This window comes from Gallinula chloropus (genome assembly GCF_964237585.1).
Source record: "Gallinula chloropus genome assembly, chromosome: 1".
Taxonomy (NCBI): Eukaryota; Metazoa; Chordata; class Aves; order Gruiformes; family Rallidae; genus Gallinula; species Gallinula chloropus.
In genome coordinates, this window is record NC_140085.1 from 20,692,061 (window position 1) to 20,715,473 (window position 23,413).

General features: G+C 47.8%; 1 protein-coding gene across 6 annotated transcripts in view; it reads left to right on the forward strand.

The window, feature by feature from the left end:
* Positions 1 to 4,091: 4,091 nt before the first annotated feature.
* RBFOX2 (RNA binding fox-1 homolog 2) overlaps positions 4,092 to 23,413 on the forward strand; it is an 88,345-nt gene continuing 69,023 nt past the window's right edge. For all 6 annotated transcript variants that reach the window (XM_084278089.1, XM_084278085.1, XM_084278084.1 and 3 more), the window contains exon 1: positions 4,092 to 4,256. In XM_084278089.1, coding sequence (XP_084134215.1) covers positions 4,212 to 4,256 — 45 coding nt within the window. In that variant the 5' untranslated portion in view covers positions 4,092 to 4,211. The remainder of the gene's footprint in view (positions 4,257 to 23,413) is intronic.

Here is a 23,413-nt window from a genome sequence, read left to right on the forward strand (position 1 = left end):
CAAATGCTATTAAGAAAATAGGTGACAGTTTCTCAAAATACAATTAGAAGAAGGGAACATGTGGGGGCTCTCAGTGTTAAGGATAACGTAGTGGATGAGCATAGTCTTGTGATCACAAAAATGAACAAATCTCTTGTTGTGGTTGGAGGCAGAGTTGATCATAGAAGCAAAGGGGCAGTGAGCATGAACCTACTGCTGGAGCACTATGTTGGACGTTTCAAAGACCCTAGTGCACACAGGCTGGGCTGGGGAGTGGGGCTGCCTCAGGAATGGTGATACCCGTTCCTGAAAGTGAACAAAACCAGTTTGTGAAGTTGTAGATCAGATACGAGTTTTAGTCTGTCAAATAAGGAGTGCCATCAGGTATTTGGAGAACAGGAAGCATAATAGCTCCATGATGGTGGGGGATGTAAATACAGACCTGTTAGTCTAACCTCAGCTCTATGCAACATCTGAGACAAAAATAATAATTAAAGGCTTGGACAAAATGAAAAATGAGATAAAAGGCAACACAAATCCATCAGAATAGGATTGTGCCGTATCAGCTTATTTTTGAGATAGCCAATTTTCTTAACTTGATACGCATTTTTCTTAATGGGATGATGCATCTTACTTTAGATGAGTCCTACAGCATCTGATGTGGTGCTACAGGGGAAAGTACTAGCGAGGCTCGTGAAGATGCAGTTCAGTGCTGGAACTGTGAAATGGATTAGGAGCTAACCATGTTGCTTTGGGTAACATCTTTTTAAAAACAAACCAAAACCACACAGGCTAAATCAGGTGCAAGAGAGGGCTTCTAGAGATTGGGGAATAGCAAGCCTATCATGTGACAAGGGGCTGGAACAGCTGCTTGTTAGATGGGTAGAGAGGGGATAGTCAGGGAGGTTAATTGTAAAGGAAAGAGAAAATACGGTTAAGCCAGAGGACAGTGCTGGCACAAGAACGAAGAACAAACATCAGTTGCTCAGGAATACCGTGAAGCTGGAGACAAACACAGTTCCCAGCTGCTGGAGAGTGCTCTTCTAGAGCTGGGTGGCATAGCTGCAAAACCCAGTTCTGTGAAGTAACCTGGTAAATTTTGTGAGGAGATCAGATGACATTGCACGATGGCAATTGATTTCATTCTGTATGCTGGGAGGTCTTTCCCAATATTCACAGTTCTGTAATTTTAAAGTTATTCATATGTGTAAGCATTTGCAGGCCAAGGCTGTGATTTTAGAACAGCTGCCCAACCTGTGTTGCTGGAAAGGCATGTGCTTAGCAAGTTACACAGTAATGCAGGTGGGACTTTATCTCAAAACAGAATTGTGGAGTGTGGCGCCATCTCACATTTGACTAACACTGGTTGCAAGTCAACACGCAGGAGTAAAACAGCCATTATGGACAGCCCTGCAGAAAATTCAGTAGTTTCTTCCCAGTCAATAAAGGCTGTTTAATCCTGTTGTATCCATCTTGGCACATTCAAGTTTGAAACTAGTTCTTGGCATTTAATCTCCTGTGGGACACAGGAAGGATGATGCTTTGGTAACAAAGTGTCACCCAAGTATCTTAATGCTGGTTAAGACACAGTACTTAAATCTGCCTCAGAACTTCTAAACATGGTCATTCTCCCTGCATTTGTAGTTTTAACAGAGGAGTTTAGGTGATATGCCCGGTTCCCCCTCCTTATTTTGCCCATTTGATGGTTATTTATAGATAGCAAGATATCTGTACTAGGATTTGGAAACATTGTATTCCCCTGAGGCCTGGTTGGAAATGACAAGAATTGGGTTGTGAAATGAATCTAAGGTCTTTAACTTAGTTAAGGATTTTTGTTTTAAAACCTGGGGCTGTAATATGGAGTAGCAAAAACAGGCTGTGGAAGAGACTTTGGGTTTTTATAAATGAATGCCTTTTCATAAAAAGATGTTATTGGAGATACTAAATTGCCTGAGTGCATAGAAATGAGCTATGCAAAAGAATGAAGGGCAGGCACCTATTGAACGTGTAGTTACAGAAAGGAGAAGGGTAATGTGGGGGAGAAGTATTGTCCGTATAGAGGAAGCCAGATACAATCTGTGCTCCAAAGCTGGGCTTGCAGGAGGAGTGCTGAAAGACGGGTGAACAGCCCTCTGAAGGTGAGGGTGAGGAGGAGACACAATGTCAGCTCCAGAAAGCTGGTCAGGGGTAAAATAAATTGGTCAAAGGCAGAACGAGATGGAACTTTATTGTGGAAGCATCATCCTTTTTTTCCAGTGAAGAGCTCTAGAAGTGTAGCCGCTTTCCCATTTAAGGGAATGTGTCTATTTCCCATCTCTGTGCAGATCTTCATACAGAAACAATGGCTATAGAAAGTTTTATAATTTTATTTTCGAAGTAGAAAATTTCATGCTTTATACTACCCAAATTGGCTGTGCTCCTTTTGTAAGGAAGAAATGGCCTCGTGGCCCCAGGAAAGATGATGAGAGTGGGCGGCAGCTGCCGTAACCACTCACCCAGCTCCTGGTTGTCCTTTACCGAGGCGTCTCAGAAAGAAAAGGCTGTGGGAGTGGAGGACTAGCCAAGAGCTGTTCTGCCAGGCTGGGTGGGTCAGAGGGCTACAAATTAGGCACCCCTTACCTGAATTACAAAGTGCTGCACATGCAAGCCATGCTGGATAATGATCCACTCATTTAACCTCTTGGGGGAAAAAAAATAAATTTAAGCTTAACGCTTTCTGAGGGGAAGGAAATGATCAGTAATGGTGGAAAGGCAGCTGCCCCAGAGCTAGGCTGTGGTAGCCATTTAGTGGTGCACAGCAGCACTACAGAAAAGTTAAAGATGAGAAGTGCAAAACCCCTTCACTTCACTGTATGCATTGAAATTGAAGGTGGGGGTGAATTTGGATAGCCCTTCTTGGGTTTGGTTACTGTAACACCTTCGATTTTGAAACTTTGGATGGGGGAGGGTTTTTGCTGCTCTCAGTTGTAGGTTGGTGGGAATTGTTTGTGGGTTTGGGCTGTTAACTCCTTGGGAGCCTGGGTTTGGGCCAGCGGCAGCCTAGAGCGATTTGGCATAGTGATGGGTGAAACCTCATGCAATTTGCTATGGGAGATCAGGCCCCCAGCGCCACCCCTCTGCCCCCCCACCATGTCCCCCCCATGTCCCCTGACTGTAGTGTGTCTTCGTGTCTTCTAAGAATCGTCAGTGGGCTCTTGGGTGTCCGGTAACATGCCTGGCATGCAGGGCCGGAGGGGTGAGCCTGTGGGCCTCTGTCCAGGCAGCTCCCCATCTGTCGCTGTCGGTCAGGGAGCAGATTCCTGCCTGGGAATAGGGAGGCTGGGCTTCCTAAAACAGGCACAACAACTGGCCTTGCCCAGCCTTACCCCCTTCTCCCCACTGCTCTTCTTCCCCTGTGGAAGAGTTAATCCCTCCCACCCCCAGTTTGACTGGAACAGCTGAGAGAGGCAACCTGCCGGCCTGAGGCCAGGATGGTGGGGGCTGTCTTGGGGCACAGCTCCCCCCACCATCCCCAGTTCCGGCAGCTGTCTCTGCCCGCCTCAAGTGCAGAGGGAGGGGAGGGAGAGGCGTTAAACGATACGGGCGCGTACTCCCTCGTGAAAGAGATCCCTTCAGTGCGAGATATCAATGTGGCTTCTTCCCTCTCCCTCCCTCCCCAACACCAGAGGGTTTTACTATGCTAATCCCAGCACCTGTCCCTGCCGAGGACAGCAAGAAGGGTATGGGGGAGGGGGAGGAACAGTCCCATATGTTTTTCCCTGTCCTGGATTGGGAGTGTTCCCTCTGACGCACCTACAGCCCAGAACATATGCTCTTTTCAGATCCTAAATGCTGTTTGCTTCCTCCCATCCCCAGCAGCGGTGGCTGCGAGGATCCTGTGTCCCCATCATCTTGGCAGTTGCTCTGTTTGCTGCCCGCGAGTCGCAGGACGCTTCTCAGTCAAGGCTTGCAGGGCCGTTTTCAGTAGGGGATTTCTAATTTTAGGAGCCTCTGCCGCCTATGGTTGAGCATTGCCTTGCTGGATCCCAGAAGAGAGGGGCTGAGCTGAGCCGAGCCAGGCAGCTCCTTTTTATTTTCAGCTGAGCTAGTGTCAACCTGAGTGGCCCCAGAGGCCCGAGCCAAGCACTGCGCAGGGCTGCCAGAGTCCTTCCCACAAGGCTGAAAGACGGAGATTCGGGCTTGAAGCTTCCAGTCCTGTATCCATTTGGCCTTTAGCTGGAGGATCTTTGGCTATGTATGGTGTGTATTGTATGGATTACCAATACCCAGTCGTCCAGGTAAGCAAAAGGGCAGTGGCGACTTTATGGAGTCTTGGTTTTTGCTCTATATGTTCTTGGGCAAAACTGGAGCTCACATGCTGGTTTTATGGAAGGACACTGCTTCCATGCTGGGCTCCTTGGCTTAGTGCGTGCCAGGCCTTGGCAGCCCAGAGGCTCTCTGGAGGGCTTTGAGGCTCTTGCACGTGAACAGGACTGTTTGACCCTTTAACTCCAACGTCTCTGTTGTTTGAGACTTGTGTGGTTTTGTTTGTATTTTTGGCTTTTTTTCTTAATTTTTTTGGGGGGGAGGGGGAAGTTGAGCTGACAGCAGTGCCATGCTCTGCAAACTAGTCTGTTGTTGTGTGCCTTACTGCGTTGCCCGGGCGCATGTGACTTGTATGTGTGACTGAAGTTCGTCCTGCAGGGATGACAAGCCACCGGGAGCAGCCGCTCACCTATTTTCCTCCTCCCTCTGTAAACCACCTATAAAACCTCCAACAAAGTCTTGTTTGTCACCTTTTTGGTTTTGGGGGTCCAGTCAGGATGTGTGTGTAGTGTGACAGGATTGGGTGAGTTTGAGAGCAGCACTCAGGGCAGGGTGAAGCTGGTATTGCAGCCTCTGCTCGGGGAGGGGGCTATATTTGGAGCACACGTGAGATTTTCTGGCTGTGTGTGTGGAGTCTTGGAGAAGCCAGAGGCCGTGGGTCAGGCTCAAATACTTTCAGAGCCAAGTGAAAGATGATGTTCTCTGCACAGTCCTTGACTATTCAGTGTCAGCATTCCTTGTCCTCACAGGCACCAAATTTATCCAGAAAACCTGAAACTTAGACTGGCGGTTGAAGATTATCTACCCCAAGATACTTCAGATAGCCACTAAAGAGTATGTTGTTAGGTTACCTTGTACTGGGGTGTTTATTACGCACATGAATAGAATCCACCAGCAGAAGTGTGTCTTTTGGTTGTTAAGATTTGTTCCTGATAAATTGGTTCTTTGCACTTGAAACTTTTTTTTTCCTTCCCTCTGGCCTTGATCCAGCTGGCAGGTTTGCTCCATCTAAGCTTGAGCCAGGCACAGAAATGCAGGTAATGGGATGTTAAAATCAAAGGCTGTGCTTTCTTTCCATCCTAGCAGCAAAGTGGAATTAGAGGTATAGCAAAAGAGAAAGGAAGGCAAACCCTGAAACATTCTGAAAGCAGAGTCCTTGTGGTTTCCTCTTCTCCCTCCATTTCTACCAGTCCTATGAGTGTTAAACTAACCCAAGCATTTGAAAGTGTGTAAGTAGGCCCTTTAGTGAAACCAGAGGTTCACCTCTGCTGTCACCAATATGATTACAGTGGCCTTGACCCATCACCTACTGCTTGAACATCCTTCTCTGGTTTATTTCCCGTTAGGATTTGAATAGTAGGAGCCAATCAAAAACCATCATGTACATCCGGGTGAACATAGAAGAGAATATAGAAGTGCCCAGACGTGCTTAGGTGGGAGCAGTGAGCTTTGCCCAATGGTGTTGCAGAGGATAAGCTGTGCCCTGGCACTGCAGAGACAGACTGGTTAAATTGGCCCGTAGTTATTTCAGAATGCTGCTTCTACAGCACAGTAATGAAGTTTCGATGCATCTGCTCCTGTGATGCATGAGAAATCATGAGAACTTGTAAGTATTGGCATCTCCAGCCATTCTGAATATGTTGCTTTTTGAATAAATGCAGTAAGTAGGAAGGGATGATCTCATGGCTCTGAGCTGTACGTTCTTCAGGCTTCCAGCTCTACTGTTCTCTGTTGTTTTCAGCGGCATGTTCTGCAGTTTGAGTCTTTGATTGATTATCCTCAGTAGAGGTGGCAGTGATGGTAAATTGTGCAGTGGTTCCATGATTTCCATGTAGGAGAATCTGAGTGGAGGCCCACCAAACTTGTTTCACTTGGCCATGAGACAGCACCTGAGCCCCTGGGCTGCAGTGAGGAAGGGTGAGTTGCAGAGATTCACCAATTAATTTTATTAGTCTTGTTCATTATCAGGTGCTACTTTGTGAGCTCCCATAGAGCCGGAGACAACAAATACCCTCAAGTGTTATCAAGTCTGATCACATTTTCCATGGTATTCTTGAAGCTTTTGAAACTTTGTGTCAGATGTTGATTTCAGATGTTTTCACAGCAATCAGAGCTCCTGCGGACCTGCATTTCGAGTTGCCCAAGCACATATATTGGAAATTGGGGCTTTTGTTTCACAGGAGGGGAGCAAATGTGGATATATTCCAAGCATGGGGGAGGAGATGCTTTCTGGCCTACAGTGGAGATGAAAGAAGGAGACCAGCAGTAGATCACACTGAAGGGAATTCCCACTCTACTGGCACCTGAGCAAACCAACTGTACCAACTGGGTGGTGGGAGGCAGTGCAAGTGAGGGTTCAGTACTCTTTTTTGTTTGAGAATTGTTTTTGATGGCAAATATTTCTAGAGATTCCTAGTGTGAAGGCCAAAATGGATTAGAAATGATGCTGTCTTGGTCAACAGCAGTGGGGTGATGGTTCTTTGGCCTGAAGGTCTATACCCTAGATGTGGCACAAGAAGTTGTTGCTTCATGGCATGGAGGAGATGAGGTGAATGCAATGGTTCAGTGGAGAGAATAAGGAGATTATCCTGACTGATTTGCAGAGGTCTGGTGAATGAGATGCAGGTTGCTGAAACGTGGTGCTTTGTCATGGCAAAGGTATAAGGAGGTCACTGTGTTTTCTGCTGCTTTGCAATGGAATTTACACTTGACCCAGAATCCTGCCTCAGAGTCTCAGGTTTGTAATAGGGGAGAAAGAAAGAAAGAAAGGAAAAAAAATTAAGTACTTCCCCCTGATTTTACAATGCTGTGTGTAAACCTGTGGTATCATAAGATACAAGTTAGCGGGAAGACTGAGATAACTCAGAAAAACAGGAACTCTGACTTGGAGCCCTGTGGGCTGCAGCAGTGGAGGCTGGAGCCCCACCACAGCGGCCTGTTTGGTCGCACAGCATGGCTGGCCCATGGTTCTGCCTACCTGCTCTGGAGGGATGTAAGGGCTTGCTGGTGACTGGGACTCAGGCTTTTCACTGGAGGAGTGAGCAGGGCTGGGTTGTGCTCTCCAACTGGCTGCTTACTGCCTCAGGAAAGAAAGGGGGAGGGAGGGAGAGAGCCAGAGGTCAGTTTGCAGTGGTGAAACTGGGAAACTGAAAAGCACCGTGGGTCAGCACGAGCTGCCTGGACAGCAGTGTGGGGGCAGAAGCCCACGAAGAAAAAACAGTAAGGGTTTGGGTTTTTTTTTTTTTGTGGAGGTGAGTGTAGATTGTAACTGGGCATATTGGTGCAAAGGAGAGCACATGGGGATGCAGGGTGTTACTGCACCCTAATTTGCCTTTGCTGCTGCAAAAAACCTACGGAGGCTCTTGAGTACCAGCTGTTGAGAAGAGAGCCATGTTAGGGGCAGCTTGCCTGAGCTGGGTTTATCTTCACATTGCAAGTACCGGAGCATCAGCACAGTCCCCTTGTCTACGAGAGATTGGCAGACCTGTGCTCAGCCCTGTCCACAGCTTTCTGTGGGTGCGATGTTGGGAAAAATCAATCTGAGTGTCTCGGATCCCATCTGCCAAATGGGGTAGCAGTATATTGGTCTGTTTTATGGGGTCACCGGGAGAACAAATGCTGCCAACCGTGGAGTGCTCAGGTGTTAAGGGCCAGATGCTTACTGAAGATAAATGAGAGGAAAAAAGCAAGCTGGGAAGGAGTCCAGCGATCTCCAGCTTTTACGATGAAAGAAATGCAGATCATGGATATTGCTTCCGGTTCATCCAACACCCCCTGTCACCCACGCATTCTCCCCTTTGTGGCAGGAGGGAGGTCTGTGCAGAACTGACAGCTATCTCCCCAGCATCCTCCTGCTGGGAGATGCGCTTTCCTGCCTCGTGAGGTCCAGGCAGGGGAAGCCAGGCAGTTGGACGGGAGCCGCTGGGAATGGAATGGTAGGTGTGGAGGAGCACGGGCAGGCCCTGGGCTCCAGCCGGGCCGGGAGCAGCGCAGCGCTGGGAGACCTTCGCTTTTGTTTCCAGCTCTCGTCTGGGCCTCGGCCGAGCCCCTTGGTTCCCGGAGGGAGGCGGGGGGGGGGACACGGTAGGAGCTCCCGGTGGGTTGGCGAGGGAGCACCTCGCCGGAGGCTGTGGGCGCCGTAGCGCCCTCGGTGCTGCCGCGGGGGGCGGCCGTGCCGAGCCGGGCGGGGCGAGGCGGGGCGCGGTGGAGGCGGTCCCGGCTCGCATTAATTACCTTCGGCATTCGGGGCGGCGCTTCCCGCAGCCATCTGGCTGAGCCGGGGGGGCGGCGGCCGGGGAGGGAGGGAGGGAGGGGAGGGAGGAAAGGGGAAGAAAGGGAGGAACACGGGAGAAGAAAGGGAGGAAAAAGGGCTCGGGGGGCACCGCGCCGGCGAGGCAGCGCAGCGCAGGCACCCGCCGCCGCCCGCCTCCACGGGGCTGCTGCTTTTTTTTATATCAATTTCTTTTTTTTTTTCTCCCTTTTTTATTTTTATTTCTCCTCCTCCCCTGCGGCCGGGCTCCCCCATTTTGGTTTATGGAGAAAAAGAAAATGGTAACTCAGGTAAGGCTGGGAGGCGGGCCGGGCTGCCGGTGCCGCGCCGCGAAGGCTCCCCGTGCCCGGCTTTGTCTGAGCGGGGGGCCCGGCGCGGCGCGGTGCGGAGCGGAGTGGCCGGCAGCGGGGCTGCCTCGCCGCCTCCCCGTAGGGCGGCCGTGGCTCCGCGCCGCCCCCGCCCGGCGCCGGGGCGGGAGGAAGCCCCGCCGCACCGGGAACCCGGGTTGGGTGCTTTGGGGGAAAGGGGTCCATGCAGTCCCCCTGCCCGCAGCAGCTTCGCAGTGCTCCCTAGGGAGAAGAGGTTCGTGAGGGGCACGGATGCCTCTGCTCTCGAGTTAGGTTAAACCCGCCTTTGAACGACCGATCCCGGCCAAGCACGAAGGTATACGTCCTCCCTAGCCGTTTCTCCATCCGGCTGCGAGCGGTGCCCGTGAAGGCTGGGAAGCCCTTGTAGGCAGCTGTAGGCGTGGGGCTGCCCGTGTCTTCCCAGGGGAAAGCGGCTGACGTTTCCCGGGGAGCTCTCCCAGCTGCCAGGGCCGTCGCGATTCCCCCTCGCGAGGGGATTTTGCTGGACGGTGCTGCTCGCCTTTTAAGGCTGCCGTATGCTTGTGGGGTTTAAGGGGTTTTCTTTTTTTTCTTTTTTTTTTTTCTTTGGCATGGCATCTGCAAGTCGCCACCGGAGGGAGGGGGCGAAGGGGGGAGGAGGAAGAGGAGAGCGGCATCGCGAAGCTGGAGTCCTTTGGAGTTAGGCATTATATAATGCCCCGCAGTGCCTTGCGGAGCTGGAAACCTTTGGGGGATATTCCCAAAGCGGGCGGAGGGAAGGACTCTTGGAGGGAACTTTTCTTCAAATCTGGGTTTCACGAATGCTATTTTTCTGTGGAGCTTTGCGGGTTTTAGACTAGATGCGTGCTGCTTTCTTGGTTTCCTCAACCCGTGCTGAAGCCCCTTCATTAGCTGCTACGGGGATTCTGCGAGTCCCTCTGCAAGGGGCAGCACTTTCGCGGGTGCCTGGCTTGGAAGGAACTTGCTGCAAGAAGTGGCACCTGCTTTGACCCTTTCTGTGTCTCATCTTGCCTTGATTGTCAGTGGCTGAAAAACAGGTCTCTGTCCACTCTTAAGGTATCTTCTCAGGCTCCCAAGCTCCACCATCTGCTTCTGCTATTTAGTCCCATTACTGATACCTTTTTATCTGGACCAAGGCTTTCTGTTTTGAGATGGAAGAGCTTGGCAGAAATCTCCTGAGGCTTTCTATATCTATATTTAGTTCAGCAAGTGATGCTGAAAAGCTGTGTCTCTGCAGTCGGGGTCCATTTGTGTATTGCTGCATGCTCGGAACATGCACAGTTGGATGGAGGTGTGTGCCCCCGGGCCACAGATTGGGTGTGTGCACTTTCAGGGATTGCTCCGCACAGCTTTGCATTGCGATGTGCTCTGGGCCACAACCGTTCGACACAGCCCAGCCCCTGCCTGTGTGGTGCAGAAAGGTGCCTGGGTCACCAGTAAACAAGCGTGTATAGTTTGTGTGTGCCTAGGATTGAGCATCCTGAAGCACGAGATTTGGTTTGGAGACACGTGGGGCTGGAAAGGATGGGATTCTGCTGGAGTACAGGCTACAACAGGGGAGGGTATGAACTCTGTTAAAGGTTTGGGATATCCTAGTAGACTTCAGGGCTGTCTGTCTTCCACAAAAATTGTAACATTTACAGATGTGGGAAAGGAGCCATCAAGACCACGCATTATTAGTATAGGTTGACCTTGAATTATGGCTGTCTTAAGAGTATGTACTGTCAGGGTAGGTGTTCAGGATTTGTGCTGCGTCTTTATATACTGAAGAAGACGCATATTAAAATAACCAGTAGGGGAGGAGAGCTCGGACTGCGTCTCATCAGTTGGGGTTTCTGAACGCACAGCTCATAACCCTTTTATGCAAAGTTGGGGAAGGCAACAAAGGTGAGTTCAGCTGTAGCGTAGTGCTGATGCTTGTGAGGGGATCATTTGGCTTGTTAGGCTGATCCTTAGCAGTACTTTATTGCAGGTTTGAATGAGCGTGGGCCAGAAGGAGCATGGCACATCCCCCAATATCCCCACATTACTCTTCTTCTGCAGTGCTGTTTGAAGTGGTGGAGTGGTATTGCTCACAATCTGTGAGCCTGTTTCACTGGGGCTTTGTCTCATTTATAAGAAGTAGATGGTATGTTAAGCCAGTAACTGCCACTGAATTAATTCAGTATTGCTAGTGTCTCTTGCTCTGTGTGGTTCAGTCTCCAGAAAACATTGCCTGCCTGGTCTGCATTCTGTGGTGGTTGAGGGAGTGAGCTCAACCGTCCTCCTTGGAAATCTGGGAGATGAGCTTCTCTATAGGCATGAAGGGCTGCTAAAACAAAGTAACAGGACTGTGTGGGGTGGGAAGACTAGAAACAGTGATGGAAAGAAATAGGAGATGCCAGAAGGTAGAAACATGCTTGAAAAAGAGGAGACCAAAATCGCTAATGAGAGCAAGAGCTCAGATTCATTAACAGAAAGTACCCTGGTCTTATCCCCCTTAATCCTAAATCAGTGAAAATGAGTGTTAAATGAGACCCAGTACATTATGTGCTAATTGCAGATAAAAGAGAGAGTTTTGGGTGGATGGGAATTCTATGCTAAAAGGCCTTTTCTCTGTGCGGTGCATGGTGAGGCTTCTGGCTTGCGTGGAGCACAAAGCCCTCCCTTTCTTGGACAGCCCAGTGCCTTGCTGGCGTTTTCCTCCGAATCTGTTTCCCATCAGGGCTGGGAGAGGGGGAAGGTGTCGAGCATCTCGGAGAGTGGGAAGGGAGCTGCTGCCTCCTTAAGGAGTCCCGCCAGCCCATGTGGCAGCCGGCAGTGCGGAGCAGTGTGCGTGTGTGTATGTATGTATGCCTTTGTAATGAATCACCCCGCCATTGTCTGCTCCCCTCCCTGCTGCCAGCTATGGAGCCTTTCACCTGGGCTGTGGGCCTTCTTCCAAGATGGGAAGAGGAGGAAGGGTTGCTTGTGGTAATTAAAGCCAGACCAGGGAGAGCTGCTGTTTTCCAACTGCATACCCTGTTTTCTCTCTTTCTCTGTCTTGAGTTTCTAGCTTTTGATGTGGGTGTAGGCAGGAACATCTGAAGGTCCCCTTTTGTGCAGCTGTAGGATCACCAGTCTCCATTTTGTGGCACCGTTTGAAGCATCTTTGCTGCCCTGCCTGCCAGTGTGCCCCCTCTTCCCCCCGACTAGCACCCCTCAGAGGCTCCAGCCAGCGCCGTTTATCTTGGCACGTGTTTGACTTGCTACGCTCTGCCCAGGGCTCAGGGAGGTGATGGCGTTTGTGGCTTTGAGATTAATTTATGTCCTTGTTAAAATGAACCAGCAAGCAGCCTCATTTTTTCCAGAGGTTTTCTTCCCTTTCCCTTCCCCCTTCCCTAACCCTTTCCCTCCCAGACTCCTTGTGTAGCTGTGAGACAACCTTGTGCAGCCAGAAGTTGCTGGGTCTGATTTTTTTTTTTTTTTAATTAAAAAAACCCCCAAATGCAGAGCTCCTTAAATGGAGATCTTATTTAAATCAGAGTAGCGGCTGACTCATTAAAGGCCTCTCTGTCTCCTTTTCTTCGTTCCTCTGCATCATTCCCTTTCCCTGTCTTTCCCTACCTCCCATTACAGTAATGGTGTGATAAAGCAGATCTTTGTCTGTGCTCCCTGGTGGGATCTTACAGGGGGTGCATACTGGGGAAGGGGGGGAAGGCAGGAGATGGGGAGCCTTGTCACGACAGCCACCTTGTGCTAGCTAAAAATGTACAATGCATCCCATTATAGGAGACCGTCCTCCTTTGTTTGAACTGTCTGCAAGGGAGACCGAGTCCCAGAACCGCCTCCCCACTCCTGTCCTCTTCAGGATCTGTTCCCCTCCAGGCAAGCTGGATGCTGCAGGATTCCCCTGTCCTCCTAAAAGAAATAATTTGGAAAAAAAATAGCCTTTTCCGTGAGTAGTGGAAGGCTTGCTTCTTCCTACCCCCAGGCCCGACTTTTCTCAGGAGCTCCCACTCTTTCTCTGTCCCCTTTCCTTGCTTTAAGGATTACAACTCCCCTTTTTTTTTTTTGGGGGGGGCCAGGCATCTTTGCTGTTTGCTCCTTGATTTGATGTTACTCTCGCAAACTTATGTGATCTGTCTGAAGGGCATTACTCTCTTCTCTGTCCACAGCCTTGTGCTCTTCTCCTCCCTTAGCTGTTTTAAAAGCAGCACTTAAGGTGGTACCTGACTGCCTATTCCTTAGTTTTTGCTTCCATTCTGCTGTTTGTTGTAGGACTTTATTTTAGCGCTGCAGACACCATGTCAGCAGCAGAGGTTTGTGTGAGAGGAATCCTGCCCAGTTGTTTTTCAGGAGAATCTCCACTGGGAATTGAAGGATGGAACTGCAGCTCACTTTCCCTGATGTAAGGACATGATTGCTCTAGGTTGTGGCTGTAACTGTTGTGATACTTAAGAGATTTAACTACTGGTTGAGAATGACTAATTCTTAAGGGCTTAAAAATCAGTGGGCCCTGTCAGAACCCAGTGAGTGTTTTTTAAAGCCCTTTTCACTACCTTTACTGAGCGCTTTTGGATGTGCTGGAGTAGCAGTGAACCGCTGTAGGAGCTTGCAGAGCAGTCTTGGGATGGCAGAAGCTGCATTTAACGTCACCTAGGCAGGATAGCAGGGAACTTGATACAGCAGTGCCATTTCCTTAAGTGCCTGTCCTAGAAACCACCTCATTGCTCCCTAACGTATTTCTGCTGCAGGTGACAGGGTGCCTATCCCCAGGTACCTGGGAGCTGAGAAATGAGGATGCCTGAGTTTTCCACAGTGTGCACGGTGATGGGGATGACAAGGCCATGTGAATTTAACATGCTGTTTCACTGTTATTTTAAGAACTATTAATTTGTGACATATCTGAATTAGTGAAAAGGTTGTAATGAGCTACCAAAAAATTCTGAAAGTTGAAGGTTGAGAAGGAGAGGAGCCCTTAAAACAAACCAACAACATCTTTCCCTGCAGGTTATTAATTCCTGATAGCTCCATCACCCTTAATTAGTATTGACCAGCCTTCTACTGCAGAATGCCAACTCCAGTGCAAAAGGGGGCTGCAGCAGGGCGAGAGGGGGTGATGGGGAGAAGGTGCTGGTATTTTTTTTTTAGACCTGGATTCTGTTCTTCTTAACAGCTTCAGGTAAAAAGCTCGATGTTCCTATTTTAGATACACTTTCAGCAGATGTGTGCACTTAGCTGCCCCTTTGCAGTGAATTCCCTAACTTAGTTGTCTTCCAGCTGCAGTCACCAAATTCACTAACAGGCAGCCCTTGGAGGTCTAAGTACCAGGATGGAGATGGTGAATTTGCCTCAGTCTGTTCTCAAATGTTATTTAAAAGATATTCTTCCTCTCTGCTGCATTCCCTGGAATTAGAGTATAGATCTCTTAACTTTGCTACGAGAAGTATTATAGTTTGCTCCTGCAGAGTTAGTTACGATTCTGAGCTGTGCACGGTGATTTTTTGCTGGGCTTCTGGAGGTGACCAGTGAGCACTAGAGATGTATATAGCCTGGTTTTACAGGGACCACAAAAGCTAGAGCAATTAATGCTCAACTGAAAGCTTTTTGAAAACACAGTGTGCTTTGCCTTTATAAAAGGAAGCAGAACAAGTGCTGGGCCTGCTCAACACTGTGCTTTGTTTAAAATATCTGATTTTTTTTTTCTTTGCAAAACTGTACACTGAGCAATATATTCACAAACTGAATTGAGAGTTATCAAGATGATAATGGGAAGGCACTTCAATTCCAGGGCATTTCCATAATTTTAAGTTGGGAAAGAAACCTTCATTTGTTCTCTTTATTTCTGTGTCTGTTTATTATAGCCTTTAATCACGTGATTGCATGCTAATTTTTTTTCCCCACAAGAAAAGAAAGGAAAAAGAGACAACTTTCCATCCCCATCAGCTCCAGTATATGTGTGACCACAATGACCTCTGCAAGTATGAGTAGCAGGATTGGCCATCCCAGATGCATCCCACAGGCCTCCACCACTTTCACTGAATGTGTAATTAGCTGTCATTTTCTGTGTAGGCCAGCTTGATCTCTGTTTGCCAGTTGGTTTTGTGTGTTTGCTGACAGCAGAGGAACAGTGACTTTTTGCAGTATTAGGCTCTGGTTCAGGTTTTGGGGAATGCACACTAACAGGCACGTTTTCCCCCTCTTTCATCCCTGCATGACCTCTCCTGTCTTACTTTTGGCTTGGATGGATTGGGTCTTCCTCATCTGACTCTTTTCTCGAGATTGTCCCATTCAAGTCTATGTTGATGCTGTCCCTATCTCCATTCCTCTCCAGTTACATTGTCATCCTGTTTTAGCACACTGCTTCTTTACCTTTCTTGTATGAGTTCTTTCTCAGCTGATTTTTAGGCCTACTTACTCTTTTTTGGCTTCTCCTCCTCCTCCTCCCTGTCTTCACTACAGTCTCCTTGTCATATGCTTTTTTAACTTCTCCACCCACTCCTTGCATTCCTCGTTTAGTTTGCCTTTTCTGCTCCTATTGTGGTGCAATTTGCCTGATCTATCCCATTCCCCTCATCACTAAGTCTGTCCTGTTGGCACTCAGGCTTCTTGTCCCAATTTACTTCCCTTCTCCTATACTTCCATGTCTGTTTCTTGGGGTTTTTTTCGATTTGAGGTGGGTAACTGCTATTCCATGTTACTGGATCCCTAAAAAGGGGATGGTGTGTAGTACAGGTGGTGGATCATCTCACTGCTGTTGTTGATCTCCAGACCTGGATCTGACATAGCCTGTAAGTCCTGTGAAGCTGTGGATAAGCCCTGAATGAGAGCATTAAATCACAGAAAATGGGGTGCAAGTGGCACTTCCAGCCACCCTCAAGAACATCACTGTCTTCTGTTAGAAAAAACTATGACTAAACCATTCCTGATGGCGAGCAACCTGCATTAAAAACATCTGTGATGCCACTGCCACCCTTGAAAATCTTAGTCCTTTCCTTTCTGAGCATTACTAAGTCTTTCCTAATATTTAACATAAAGTTGGTTGCCACCATTTGTTCTTTCCATCATAAATGCAGAGAATGGATGGGTTCATTCCTTTTTGGTAGGTTTATCATATTGTAGAATCATCAGACTGGTTTGGGTTGGAAGGGACCTTACAGATCATCTAGTTCCATCCCCTCTGCCAAGGGCAGGGACACTCTCCACTAGCCCAGGTTGCCCAAAGCCCCATACAACATGGTGTTGAACAGCTCCAGGGAGGGGGCAGCCACAGCTTCTCCGGGCAACCTGTTCCATAGCAAAGAATTTTTTCCTTCTATCTAATCTAAATCTACACCTCTTCTAGTTTAAAGCTATTACCCCTTGTCCTATCACTCCGTGCCCTTGTAAACAGCCACTCTCCAGCTTCCAGCTGGAAGGCTGCAATAAGGCCTCCACCGAGCCTTCTCCAGCCTGAAAAAGCTCAGCTATCTCAGCCTGTCTCCACACCAGAGATGCTCCAGCCCTCTGATCATCTTCATGGCTTCCTCTGGAGTTGTTCCAACAGCTCCATGGCTGCCTTCTCATTTTGGGAGCCTCAGCCCCAAGGTTGAAGGTGGGATTTCACTCAAGGAAGGATTTCATGAGAGCAGAGGGGCACAATCACCTCTCTTGACCTACTGGTCGTGCTGCTTTTGATACAGACCAGGACACAGTTGGGTGTCTGGGGAGCAAGTGCACATTGTTGTTTTTTTTTCTTGCTTCTAGGCTTTTTGTACCAATGCTTTTGGCTTTACTAGCAAATTTATTTAATAAAATGTAAGACAAGCACTGTATAGTTTTCCACAGTTTTGTTACAATGTTAGTCAGATTTGGAGGCTGCTAAATATAAATCCCGAAAATGCAAATTATTTTGTTAAATATGAAGTCCTCCTAGGCTTTTCAAAGTGTGTGGGGTGGCTTGATTTTTTTTTTTCCCCCTTAATCATAAACAAGACAAAATATTCCCCCTACTCCTTTCTCATGTTGGATTGATGCAGCTGAAGTAGCAAAAAAAAAAATCATCAAATGCAGATAGTGTGAAAAAATTATCAGTTTTAATGATTTCTCAGAATTATAAACAATGGAAAGTGGGTTGTTACGATGGGATGTATGAGCCAGCCTGGCTCTATCAGCCCTGCCTGTAATGGAATTTTTCACCCTGAGTAGTCTCTAAATACCTAACTGGAATTGCAGTCCAAGTAGCCTGTAATCTGAGGGTGCATGGAGACACCAAAAATGCCCGAGTAATTGTGAGGGTAATCTTCTAGCCACTTCTGAAGACTGCCCTCAGGCTGGGAGTCTTGAGTACAGTTAAAACCCTCTGAACTGTCCTCCCAGTTATCCTGCTTAAAATTCATAGTCTCTACACTTGTGGTCCTGTGGAGTTTCGGGTTTCTGTGCTTTGTAAATCCTGGTCTCCCTGAACTCTCTGACTTGGGCATATTTGACTTCCAGATTATTGCTTTTGATTAACCAAGACTTAGATAATCAGAGTTTGACCTATGCAGTGCACAGACCCTCGTTCACCTATGAGGCTCCTTATCTGAAGCCTATACTCTCTCTCCAGTCCTAATAGCAAAACCTGCTTTAAATTACTTAAAATGACCAATTTTGAAATGCCTTGGAGAGGGGTTTGGATTTCTCGGATAGTGCTAGTTCTCCTTTGTCTCACATACCCTCCATGAAGAGTGAAACCCTTAACTTGATTTGTTGTTCTTTGTAGCTTTTCTTATTTTTACAGTTGCGGCATATGAAAGGAGGTCATCAAAACCAAACAATTATGCAAAGTACTTAAGAATATTAGGGAGCCGGAGTAAGCAAGGCTTTTGTTTTCCAGCTTGTGTCCCTTCCTGCTTTGTAAAATGTGGTTGAGATAAATAGGGCAGCAGGGTGGGAAAGAATTTCAGGGTTTCAACAGGCAGAGCTGTAGGTCTGTGTTACCTTACAAAGACTCTTTCCAGCCTGTATCAGGAGGAGGTAGAGGAGAAAGCGCATGGTAATGCGGTGAAATCAGTGAATTAGTCCATTTGTTGACTGTTGGTTGGACTATAAGGTATTGTGGTATGTTAGCTTTGCTTAGTGTTCAAATATTTAATGCGTATTAGTTTGCTTTAACTTTCCCCTTTGCTTTTCTTTGTGTGAGTGATGAAGCTGTTTAATGTTGCTACATTTGCTTTGCAAAGCCCTTCTCTGGTTTGCCTCCACCCTGTTCCAGGATGAAGCTGTCCTCTGTCTTGAAGCAGTGGGAAGGGGGGGAAAAGGACTTCTAGGAGTCCTCCTTATATAAGTTTGGTTTGGGGGGTGTGGGGGTGTTGGTGATGTTTTTGGGGTCATTTTAGACCGTGTGGTGGAGCCAATCTGTGGCGAAGGAGTGTAGTGTGGTGAGAAACAGGAATGAGGAAGGTGGTGACTGGAGGCTGTGGTGAGAACTTGGGACAGTTCTCTGTTCCAGGTGTCCTTCACAGGGACATGGGTGACACAGGCTAAGTGTGACTGATGAAGAGGTGTAGTCAAGGAGGGACTGACCCTCTTGGTGGCAGAAAAAATTTAGGTCATCCAAAGGCAGTTGTGTGCCTTCATCCTCAGAGAAATTTTCCAAGGCACTCTGGGTCTTCAAAGCGTCTTTCATTCAAAATGTTGCAAGAGGTGTGAATGAATTTATCTGCTAAGGTGGACTTCAGAAAGGTGTAAAAAAACGCTGCACGGATCTCAGTGTTCCATCAGACAGCAAGACTTCTAAATGCCTTGTCTCATTCAGTGATGTGTATCTAAATAAATTGGGTTAAATCTCATTAGAAATCCCTGAGCTGTGTTTTCCATCAAGTCTCAAACTGTAGATTTGAGCAGCCGGATGGCAGCTTTGGCCATGGACAAAATGAAGGTCCTTCTGAAACAAGCCCATCTGGGGGGAGGTAAGAGAGGCTGTGAAGTTACTGTCCCTTTCAGCTCAGATGTGATTTCTCAGGAATGCTTTTTTGATTGTTGTTAGGGATACTCTTAATTGGCTTTGACAGTGGGCTCTGGGTGTTACTGCAAGTACAGCACAGAAGTCTGCGTTTCTGCACAGAAAGCTGCGTTTCAAGGCTTCAGACCTGAGCTTCTCTATCCAGATCTGTGCCTGCCCTGCCTCCTGCCTGCCCACTCCAAGCCTCCCTGCCTGATGGGTGGTCGGGGTCCTGCCTGCTGGCTCAGCCACTTGGCCAAGAACTTCTCCCAGCCAGACTTCTGCCTAAAGCAGAAGTATCCAGAAAGCCAAAGTAGCTTTTTTTTCCTTCTTCTTCTTTTTTTTCCGTGGATGGGTAGGAAACTCTGAGGTATGTTATGTGTAACACAGGGAACAACAGCTGGAGCTGAGTAATAGGAATTTCTTAATGTTTTGGAGCAGTGTAAAGGAAGATAAACTTCATTCTTCTAGGGGACTTACAGGGGACTGTAGTGGCTTTCAAAAGTGTAGTAGGCCTCTGGGTTAGCTGTGAGGCTCTGTGTGTCACCACACAATTATTTTGAGATACTAGCTGGACTAAATCTAGGAGAGAGCAAGTTGGTGGCGGGACAGAATCACGTTTGATTTACATGATTGAAATACAGAGCTGTGATGAGCCTCCAAGCTCCTATTCTGGCAGTCCTAGCACAAGAAGATCCAGGGCTTCCTGCAGCCCATCTAGCTGTCAAGTGGTTTGGGAACTGCCCTCAGCTGTATCCATCTCACCTTTCTGGCTGGAGTTACTGTCCCCTGTTGCTCCTCCGCACCCATGCGAGGTCAGGTGTATCTGTCCTGCTGAAGGGTGTGGAGATGAGTCTGTCGCTTCCTCCAATGTGATGTCAGCAGTACTGGGCAGAAGCAGAACACAAAGCTACAGACAGTTCCTCAGACCATTCTCTCTGTGGTGACCAAAGATTGGCTATAGCTATAAAATGCAGCTGGTCCTCATACCCTGTGGTACAGAATTCCAGGGTGATGGAAAGGTTTTATGCCTCAGACACTTGCTAGGGGAAGTTATAAGAGCAATAGCTTAAATTGTCATCGCTTTAATTTTAAAAGATTTTTGGGTTGCTGCTCTTTTAAATAAACGTTGGTGGTTAATTTCTGGATTTTGAGGAGGTTTTTCACATCTATCAGTCTTCCTGTGAATCTCGTAGTGTGTTTTGAAGGCCTAAGTAAGCAAAAGTGCTTCAGGTAACAATAAATAAGTTTGTTGGTGTGGGCAGCTATTCCTGGTGTCATCGGCCGCTTTTGAACTCAAACTCTTCCTAAAAATGTAATAGGACACCAGTAACGCTTAGTTTGCAATGAGCTTTACCAACTTGGCTACATGAAACAGGGAAGGATTGCTCAGGACAGAAAAAGAGGGTACAGGGCACTGATCTGTTCTTGCCTTTGGTGCCTGGCTGGCCTTACAGGCACTCAGTGTTGTCCACCCTTCGCTTCCAGCAGAGAAGGCCACCTCAGGTTCCTTCAAACAAGAGGATGTGAAAACCAAGTGCTGAGGTCTTGTGCCGAAGAACGTTTTTCAGGTTTGACAGTGATGAAGTATGTCTGTGGGCTCCGTGGGCCCATGTGGGGGATGATTGCATGGAGCTCATGCAGCAGGCTGAGCCTCTGGCTTCCCAGGCTGAGAATGTTTGGTCGCTGAAAGAGCATGTCTGTAGGACAGAAGAATTGTTTGTCTGTCTGATGCAGTGGCTTCAGACTAATGAGAAATTATGCTGGTTCCTTACATCCTTGTTGCTTCAGATCAAAACTTTTACATCTTTAAAGGTACAATTCGCCTCTGCTTTCTTCTTGTTCTCAGTTAATTGTGCTCTTTCTAAAGCAGTGAGGATTGTCATCTTGGCTGTTTACATACTTGTTCTACAGGATCTCGGTCCTCCCTGTCCTCAGTTAGTGTTATGCATTTCACACACCTCATCTCTGGAAGGAGGTGGTTGCACCTTTGAAAATTAGAAGAGATGGCAGTCTCATCTGAAATCTTGTGGTGTTTTAGGTCAGCTGTCAGTGATAGTAACCTGATCTACAGCAAATCTTTCCCTCCCTCTCCCCAGGGTGCTTGCTCTGCCCTTTGTGTGCCAGTCGGGCTGATATGATCCAAATTAACTTTTTCATCTGTTTGCATTTATTTTCTGACTCATGAGTGGTCCTCAGGAGCCACAGGATTAAATGTTGTTTTCCTTTGTAACCCTTTTTGTATTGTAGCAGACATTATCTTTTTATTCTTGCCTGGGATCAGAGGCCATTTTTTTCTATGTTAATGTGTTCCTGAGTACGTGGCCCATCATGGGAATAGTAGAGCTGCACAGTCAGCAGAGGAACACTCATTATTTTGATGTCTGCTGCAAAATGGTGGCTCCTGCTCTAAATTACTTGGTGAGGTAATTGCTCATCTCCCAGTATGTTTTGCTTCCCCTGTGTATGAGCTCCTAACAGGATAGGAAAGTACAAGATGCTTTTTGGGCCAGGTTGAATCTGACTCCTGACTGAATCCATTAAGTTTTAGTGATATGTGAAGGACAGTTGAGGTGGTGGTTAGGAGAGAGACGTAAGATCCCAGGACTGGCAAAGCAGCAGGATTGTTGTCACTCTCCGAACTACGCTGCTGTCTTTGCAATTTTATATGTTTAATATAAAGAGCATCTTTTTGGTGGTGCAGCTGATGGTCAGTCTTGAGGAAGGATGCTGCTGATCTTATAGGAGCCTTAGGTCAGAAGGGACAGAGATGGAGGTGGCAGGTGATTGATCCGCCTATTCAGTAGGCATCTCTTCTTGTTGAAATGCTATTTGGAGAGAGGTTTTTGCTGTTTGACAGCTCAATACTTCACTTTGCAGCCAATTTGTGTCGTAGGGGATGAGGGAAAATTTCTTTAATGGGAAACCAGCCATCCCAAGCAGGCTGTGCAGTAGTGGGATGATGCCTTGGTCTCATCCCTTGAGCAGGAGGACTGTGGATGAAATAGCAGGAGCTTTGGCTTGCAGTAGGAAGCGTCCTCTTGATGTGCTGCGGCGACCTTTCTGCACGTAGCAAAGACCTGCCTGTTTCCCTTCAAAGGTCTGAAAGCAGCTGAAGTGAGACTGCAGGGGAATTTAGCAGTTTAATCCAAGATTGTGTATCTGCAGACCTTGCTGAGTTGTTGCGTCCCTTTGCACATGCCCGGCCTGCCCTAGCTGTGATAGCACTGATCCTTCTGGCGCCCAGCTTGTACCTTATGCTGAGCCAGGAACCAGTGTGAGGAGTGTCTTCTTGCGTGGTCTGAGAGGCATCTCTGAGAGCATGTGACATTGAGATTGCGGTTATCTTTTAAAACATGGGCCCTAGGAAGGCAGAGAGGCTTCTCTTTTTATATACTATTAATTACTGCCTTTACCTGGAAAGGAGATGCCCTAGTACAGCTCAGTTAGCCAGGGCAGGCTAGCTTGTGCCTGTCATTTAGGATAGCCCTTTGGCTGCTGGCTGCTCTTTGTGAAGGTGCCTTTTTGGCTTCCCTTCACACTTGAAAGTGTGAAGGCTTCTCCATGTGTTGTGTGACCAGCAAATACCTGACGTCACTTGAATCTAGTGAGATGTACAGTGGCAACAGGTCTGAAAGTCTGGTTTTGGGGATGGCCATGGCTTTCATGGCGCTATAAATTTGATCCTGAACGAGTGTCTTATATGTGATTTTGATTTCCTTAAAAATTTACTGTGACAATTTAGTTATTGCCTGGAATTGTCTTTAAAAAGTTTGTAGATGAGAACATAGCTAAGGTCCCAGTTAATACCCCAAGTGAAAGTCCAAATAGCCCCCAGTACACGAATGACATGTGGATGACAGCTGAGTAAATGAATGCATTTTCTGTTATGTACTAAACCTGTTTCCTGGCTGATTTTATCCGTGCCAGAGATAGCCAAGTTGTGTACATCTGTTAGCATCCCACAGAGAGCCCAGTGGAGCTGCTAGCAACTGAGAAACACCCGTGTAGATGCACGGCTGAAATTAAGGAGCAAAGTTGTGGGGAAAAGAGACCGGCTTTCACACTTTCCTCGTTGAGCTTTTGGGTTTGGCGGCCTTGGTTTCCTGCACTTTCAAGGTGTGATATTAAAAGGTCTTAAGACCCTGTGGGGTCTTAAAGCAAATTATTTTCTCCCTGGGTGTGAGTGCTACACCCCAAAGCCAGAGGCCCCAGAATAGGGGAAAGCAAAGCCCGCGGCTGCTGTGTTCAGCATCTCTCTGGAGACCAGAGCACCTTTTTACTTTTTCGCTGTGTTTTTGCTTGTTTGGAAAGTAACCGGAGCTGTGCTCATGAATATTTGAGGCACTCAGGTGCCTCTTGAGGCCGGAGGAAAGGAGGGCCGAGGGAGGGCAGGCGGTGCGGGAGGCAGAGGGGCAGAACAGGGAGTGGCCCCAGCCCTGCGTGGTTGTCTGGTCTCTCTTATTCTAGTAGACTTCTCATCAGGATGAATGTGCTCTGAAATATTTATTGCCCTGTTTAAATATTCATCGCTGCAAAGGCAGCACAGCCTGATGGCAGCAGCAGAGCCTCAAGGGACAGGGGCTG